Source organism: Convolutriloba macropyga, chromosome 15, assembly GCF_964194025.1.
Source record: "Convolutriloba macropyga chromosome 15, txConMacr16.3, whole genome shotgun sequence".
NCBI classification, from domain to species: Eukaryota; Metazoa; Xenacoelomorpha; order Acoela; family Convolutidae; genus Convolutriloba; species Convolutriloba macropyga.
In genome coordinates, this window is record NC_134482.1 from 40,232,015 (window position 1) to 40,239,703 (window position 7,689).

At 34.8% G+C, this 7,689-nt stretch overlaps 2 protein-coding genes across 6 annotated transcripts in view; both read left to right on the forward strand.

The window, feature by feature from the left end:
• The window catches only part of LOC142354249 (uncharacterized), a 67,720-nt gene extending 60,502 nt beyond the window's left edge, over positions 1-7,218 (forward strand). For 3 of the 4 annotated variants that reach the window (XM_075406508.1, XM_075406506.1, XM_075406507.1), the window contains one exon: positions 6,796-7,218. In XM_075406508.1, coding sequence (XP_075262623.1) covers positions 6,796-7,170 — 375 coding nt within the window. In that variant the 3' untranslated portion in view covers positions 7,171-7,218. The remainder of the gene's footprint in view (positions 1-6,795) is intronic. The other variant, XM_075406509.1, reaches the window with a different exon arrangement.
• LOC142354270 (uncharacterized) overlaps positions 1-7,689 on the forward strand; it is a 576,654-nt gene that overhangs the window by 488,350 nt on the left and 80,615 nt on the right. The gene's annotated exons all lie outside the window — the stretch shown is intronic.

The window sequence follows — 7,689 nt, forward strand, 5'->3', positions numbered from 1 at the left end:
TCAAGGCATTTTTATGCAAAGCTGTCTAAGTTCATTTATTCAGTTAAAAAGATAAATTAATGGCAGACTCAAAAATTTTTTTGGGCACATTTTTGGTTTTATTTTCATTAGCAGTGCTTTTAGAATTGGCTTTTCATTATTTGAATATAAGATTGATAACATCGTTTTTCATGAAATGAATATATTATAGCGATGTTGAGAGATTTGTTCATGTTCAAAATCATTCTCTGATCAGACTACATTGAACGCACTTTGGTCCAAACAGAGGCAACTTCGGGCGCACTTTCGTCTGATCAGAGGTGATTTCGAGCGCACTTTAGTCTGATCACAGGCAATTTCGAGCGCACTTCAGTCTGATCAGAGGTTATTTCGAGCGCACTTCAGTCTGATCAGAGGCGGATTCGAGCGCACACTAGTCTGATCAGGATATGACTTTCGAGCGCATTTTAAGCGCACACGGAGCTTCGAGCGCACGATAGTCTAATCAGAGGAAACTTCAGTCTTGGTCGGTCTGATCAGAGGTCGCTTTCGTCTGGGACGGTCTGATCAGAAGCCATTTTGGTCTAGACCTCAACCTGGGTGGGATTCCAGACTAAAATTCAAGACAAGGGGGCATCATGCCGTGCATTCAAAGTCACACTGTCTGGAAACACGAGAGAACGCACGAAAGTCTGTGCATGGGTAATTTTGAACGCTCCAAAATTTGAACAACGGTAACTTTTAACGCACGAAAATCTGAAAGTAGTAACCTTGAACGCACATGAGTTTTTTCGACATTAGTAACTTGAGCACAAAAATTTTAAATTAAAAAAAAGGCGACAAAAACAATTGCGCTCATGGTTGGTTCAGTACTTTCATTATGCTATTCACACAAGTGAAATCTTTCTACGTAGAAAATCTCAACCCACTTTAGTAGAACACTTGCAGAAAAAGTGTCATCTAGCATTTTGCCTTGTATTGGCCAATTTTACTATAAAACTACAGAAATACTGAGGTTGCAAGAAAATCACGAATATCACCTCTTTCAACCGGGAAGTTTAGTGACCATTTGGATTATTCATATAAGAACTAATTACCATGGCCCTAAATCTCAACTACTACCATAAGATATCTACACATTATATTAATAGATTAAAAAAATATCTACAGTCAATAGTTATAGGTACGGGAGTAAATCAGGAAATGAATGCTCGAAAGTCTGGATATAGGCATTTTTGAACGCACGAAAGTGTGGAAATGAAAGTTTTTCGTCCTTGACGGTCCGTACGTAGGTATTTTTTTTTGTCTGGGACGGTTTGAACATGCGGAATTCCATTGTTTGTCAAATAAGACAAAAATAACAAAGAGTAAGCATTCTGTCACTTTTTACAGTTGGCTTCCCTAGTAATCACCGAATTGAAAAACTTGCAAGCAACTTGGAAGCAATCTTGCAAGTGAATGCATACGGGTACCAAGTTGCTTGCAAGATTTATTTTTTTGCCTTGATCGATATCTTGCAAGATTCTTGCAAGAATCTTGCAAGTTTTGAATCAGCTTGCAAGATTCTTGCAAGTTTTAAATTCACTCATCACTAGGGTTATGATCTCTTCGTGGTGAGAAATAATGAGAAAATTTATTTAAAAAAATGGCCTTAATAATTATCCAATGTTGACTACAGATGCCACCAAAAGATTTTCACCAAAAAACTAACAAATCAAATTTTGGCCTTAATAGTTGACCACTTAACAATTTTGACAACAAAAGCCATCAAAAGGAGCAAAAAATCAAAAAACCTAAGTTCTGAGGCGTTTAACTGGAGAAAACAATTTTACCACTTCGCAGCTTTGCTTTCAAAGTAAGTTGACTGAAATCTAACAAATCTCTACAATGATACGAGCCATTTCTTCAATCGAACATTGCTTGTTACTCCTAATCAATTCCGCTTTTTTGAGAGTTCTGTACAAGAACGATACGGTAAAATAGGAACTTTCTCAGCGGAAAAGGCACTACCTATGGTATTCATCTAGCCAGAGCAAGATATTGAATCTAAAAAATTTTCTTGCTTTCATGGATAGATTTTGGCTCGCTTCTCGACAGTAAGGTTCCTTACAGTACAATCAAAGAAACATAGCCAGAAAAAACTTTTTCATTGTTCAGTATAGCATTACTTACTGTTTTTGCTTCATCTTTAGTAAAGTAGCATCCATTATTTGTTTTTTTTTCAGTGTGCTTCCGTATATAACTTTTGTATTGCTGCTAAAATGATACTATATATGGTTAGAATCATGGCTATTAGGGTACGTTTTTTCGTTTTATTAGAGATAACTTACAAAAATTTTGGCCAAAAAAATGCCATATGTGTTTTTTTGTACGTGAGTTTGTCAAGCCTGGGATTTTGGTTAATCCTAAAAAGTATTCTAATAAATAAAAAAGCTAAGTAGACAGATAGATAATTGCGCATTTACTGCGCATAGAAGGATCATGTGTGGCACATGGAATCTTAAACAGCACTGATGTCATCAACAAAACCGATCACTAAATCTCTAGTGAATAAATAAAGACGCATGCAATGTTTTCAAAGTAATCGACATAAGGGTAGTTTAAAAGAATGATAAAATTTTAAAATTTTCCCTTGTTTTTACAATTTTTTTGGGAAAATTGTCGCAAATCAAGTAGCATTCCCAGGGATCTCTTGAATAAGAATTCAGTTATTTCAGAAAACAAAACTGGAGCTTATATCATTGTCGAGTTCAAGCCGACTGACATTCGGTTTATTGTTCTTTTAAAAAACTTAATAGAAACATAATAAATTGTAATGTAAAAACATGACACCTGGAAATGGGGGATCAAATAATATGCTCCAACTAAGTTGGCGGTGGGGCACAAACGAAAAAGATCCACATATTTCCTCAAAAACAACAATAACCCAGTGAAACGAAACGTGATAGCCATGATAAGAAACATGATAAAACATGGAAAATCTTGCCAAGATCTTGCCATGTTACATGGCAAGAAAACATCAAGATATGTACAAACTTGTATGATCCTTGCATGGCTATCAAGAAACAAGATCTTGGCAAGATTTCCAAGAAAGACTAACCATGACATGGCAAGATTTTTTTTTTAATCTGCAAACATTTAAATTAAACTAACCACTTGGTTAATGTTACATGTTAGAAATTTATTAATCAAACATTATTTTTTTCTAATTTATAACAAACTAAGGTTCGGTTTTCGTAAAATAATTTAATAAAAAATATGTTTAAATCCCGCAACCCTTCTGTCTATTGGAACTCTTTCGTGTCGTTTAAGCATTTCCGCTGTAACTTTTTGTTTAAATTTGGTCTTCGACGTTTCTTTTCTAATTGTAATTGGAAGTGTGTTCCATTTTCGAATAAAGTTACGAACAATTGAACCATTACTCCATTTTGACTTACATTTTTGTTCTAAGAAAAGGTTATGGGTTCGTTTGTTTACAATAATAGGCACGTTTTCTAAAAATCTGAAATGTTTATTAGAGCGATTTCTTGTTTGTTGGAGAATATTGAAAAACCTATTTAAAGACACCCGTGTTATTTGGAGCTCTGCTGGAAGAATTTTAGTCTCCAGAAGTAGATCTCTGGCAGTATCGTATTTGGTTTTCATAAAGCAAACTTTTATTCCCCAGTTTATCTGTTTGTTAATTCTGTCAATTGAGTAAGATGGTAATTTTTAAAAAAAAATTGCGCTAAAATCTAAATGAGACAAAACTAGTGATTTAAAAAGATTTATTCTTGTTTTTAGCGGTACCTGATAACGAACCAAATATAATGATCTGATTGCTGAAGCCATTTTACTGCTTACCTTATTTAGTTGATTTTGGTATGTCAGTTCCCTATCAATGATATACCAAGTCGTAAAAATTAAGAAGCACCTTCAAACAAGAATTAGCACGAATTCATATGATTAAGCACGATTTATCAAGATTTATCAAGAATTATCAAGAATTTTCGGAAAATTCAGCTCCCGTTAGTTTATCAACCAACAATTGAGCCTCTTTTTTCCAGTATAGTTAAATTTTTAAGTGTGTGCTAGCTCGGTATGTACATAGTACACACATTATACAGGACCGCCATCGGGAAGGCCCCCACTAAAATCCCATAAAAACATCTTTTTCATAACAAAAATGGTCGTCCTGGTATATAATAATCACGCCGGTAATACCGCTTAACAGTCAGATATCAGCTTATAATTCTCTAGATGTCTTTAAAAAAATTAGAATCCAGCACGAAATTTTTCAAAAAACGATTTTCTCTTGAAAACAACAACTTTTTTGAGTTTCCCCATTCTGATAGAGTTCTTAACCAAATTGCTATTGGTACCAATAGTACAAACCAGGAAAGTTTAAAAGTAACGGAAAAAAAAGAAAAAATCGTACATCTACAACACCTCGAAAAATTGAAGACTTTTTACAGATTTTCTTTTGAGACCCAAAGAAATGTTACAAGACCCAAGTATACCAAAAATCTGGTTCTCTTTGAAAGCAAAGACGTCTAATGGTTTAAACTAACTGGTCCCGATCGTCAGAGGGCCTCAAAAAAGACAACTTAAAAAGAAAATAAAAAAGGAGGCTAGAATTTGGAAGAAAAAGTACACCTAACTCTCCAAACTACGATATCACGAAAAAAGATACAATCCTCTTTTATAACAAAACAGCCGTCCTGGTATACACTTTCAACGCGGATTATACCAATTAATAGTCCGATATAAGCTTATTTTTCACTTGTTTAAAGACTATCTCCTTTCATAATTTTTTGATGTTTTGTGCCGCAATCCATAAAGAATTGAGTTGAAGTGATTCAGAAACATCTTTTGGGCGTTTGAATTCTACTTTTAATGATATATGGCCAACAGAAGCGGATTCGAGAATCCGAGCACAAAAAGGCTTGCTTAAATAAGAAAAATCTTGAAGAGTGCAATATAAAAACATAATATTGAGGAAAGGAGCAATTACTATATTCTGATCGCTGTTTACTCCTCTCATTCAAATCAAATATCAAATATAGCAATGCCATAGGTCAGATAACTGCAATTAGCGAAAGCAGGAGACAAACGACTTCAAAATACTTTTCTAAGGAATAATTAAAGTAATCGCCTGATATTAAATAACAATTCTACAGTTCTACTTGATAGTTTAATTTTGTGTTTTATCCTTGAAATGGTTGTGCCCTGTGTTTTTTTGCTAACTGCAAATCCAAAAAACATGTATTAGTTGATTCTATACCGAAAAGCGTCTTTGATCGTTTTTACCCTCTCTTGTTTAAAGACTATCTCCTTTCATAGTTTTTGATGTTTTGTGCAGCAATCCAAAAGAATTGCGTTGAAGTGATTTAAAAACATCAATTGGGGGTTTTATTTGTGTTTTTATTGATATATGACCAAGAGAAGCGTATTCGAGAATCCGAGGACAAAAAGCTTGCTTCAAAAAAATCTTGAAGTGTGCAATTTAAAAACATAATATTGAGGAAAAGAGCAATTACTATATTCTGATCGCTATTTACTCCTCTTATTCAAATCAAAAATCAAATTTAGCAAGGCCATAGGTCAGATAATTGCAATTAGCAAGAGCAGGAGACAAACGACTTCAAAATGTTTTTCTAAGGAATAGTTAAAGTAATCGCCTGAAATTTAATAACAATTCTACAGTTCTACTTGATATTTTAATTTTGTGTTTTATCCTTGAAATGGTTGTGCCCTGTGATTTTGTGCTAACTGTAAATCTTAAAAACATGTATTAGTTGATTCTATACGGAAAAGCGTCTTTGATCTTTTTTACCCTCTCTTGTTTAAAGACTATCTCCTTTCATAATTTTTTGATGTTTTGTGCCGCAATCCATAAAGAATTGAGTTGAAGTGATTCAGAAACATCTTTTGGGGGTTTGAATTCTACTTTTAATGATATATGGCCAACAGAAGCGGATTCGAGAATCCGAGGACAAAAAGGCTTGCTTAAATAAGAAAAACCTTTCGTAATGCGAAAAAACAGAGAGAAATCATTGTTCTGTTGTCACAGTTTCCTATATTACGCTCCAAGCATTCTTTCTGCTAAAACTAGTTTTAAGCCAAGCAATTTCAGTGTTATATTTAAGGGGATAACACTAAAACTTATCACCAGCGGCAACATTCACACTATTTCGAGATTATGATGAAATTTGGACAGAAATTAGAATCAAACTGACTGCAGATTTCAACAATTTTCGTGAATTTTTTGCTTGCCAAATTTCAAAACAAGCAAATGAGGGTATTGAATATTTTATAAGTGCTCTTCACGTGACGTGGGATCATTTTTCAACGCACAACGGAACAAAATTTTTTCTGAATGATCCAAATTACCCCAAAAACAAGTTTATGCAGAAAAACTGATTTTTCTCTGTATTCCCAGTTCATTTTTCCGCCACCTCATTCCGGGTTGCTTAGAAACAAAATCTTCTTTGTGTCAAGAATTATCAAGATCTTATCAAGTTACGCCAAGATAAGTTCTTGACATGTCTTGATAAGATCTTGTCAAGATCTTATCAAGGTGTTCCAAGAAATGTTCGTCTATCAAGATCTTGGCAAGATTTTTCAAGTTTTGCACGAGTTAACAAGATCTTGCGTGACATGGCAAGCTGTTTCAAGTTTCCTTTCACTGGGAAATATCTCGCTTCTGATCTGTTTAGGCCTATGTCGCTCGGGGGGAGGGGGGTGGTTATCTAGGCAGTAAGCCGGGGGAGGGTCTAGTACCGCATTTCCATTAAAATAGCTTTCAAACAGAGTTGTTAAATTTGTTATTTTTAGATTTCGTCTAATTTGAGCAATTCCAGTGAATCATTTTGCGTGCAAAACATTACAACTTGGAGTGAAATTATGTTCAGATGGCATGATGGTACAGTAGCCGAACACAACACGTACAAACACAGAGATCTCTGGGCCATAGTCAGTACCATAACCACCGCCATTCTTGCCATAGATAGACTAATTTCAACTTTGAACAGATACAAATCAAACAAAAAACAACACGAGCAGAAAATTCAGAGAAAAATTGAAGTTCAAAATGCTTCGGCTAAAAACTCTTCGGCTAACGGATTTCCAGAAAGCAACTTTAAAAAGGAATTTGAACGCAAAGATGATTTTATTAAGAAGGAATTAACCTTAACGCCGGTTCATTTGTGAACATTTTCAGGACCTGACCAGGCTAAGGGTTGCCTAATTTTGCTCTCTGATTAGACCATGATTGATTGCTTGCGGGTGGTGAGGGAGTGGGGGGGGGGGGGGGGCACAATCAGCAAAATCAAGTGGGGGGCATAATCAGCGCAAGAATCAAGGCATTGGTATCATTAAGGTCTGATCAGAGCCGAAAGTTTTAAAAATAGTCTGAGTCTGATCACATTAGGGGGGGGGGGGGGGGGTGTGTAAAGTATGGAGAACACCAGTGTACCTCACCCCCAAAACCAAAACATTGAACAAAACAGAGCAACCGTTACAAAAGTTAGGAAAATGCCTTAATTTTTTTGTGTTTATAAGTGAAAAGATATTTTTAAATTTTGTATGCCTTATTTAGTTGCTATTTTCTCAATTTCATTTTGACTTTGATAGCCAAGTTATCTTCATATCAGGATTTGAATTTAATTTGTTCTCAGTTTCCCTCTATTTGAAAAAAAGGTAAAAAATAGGTGATTACTGTTGAAATTT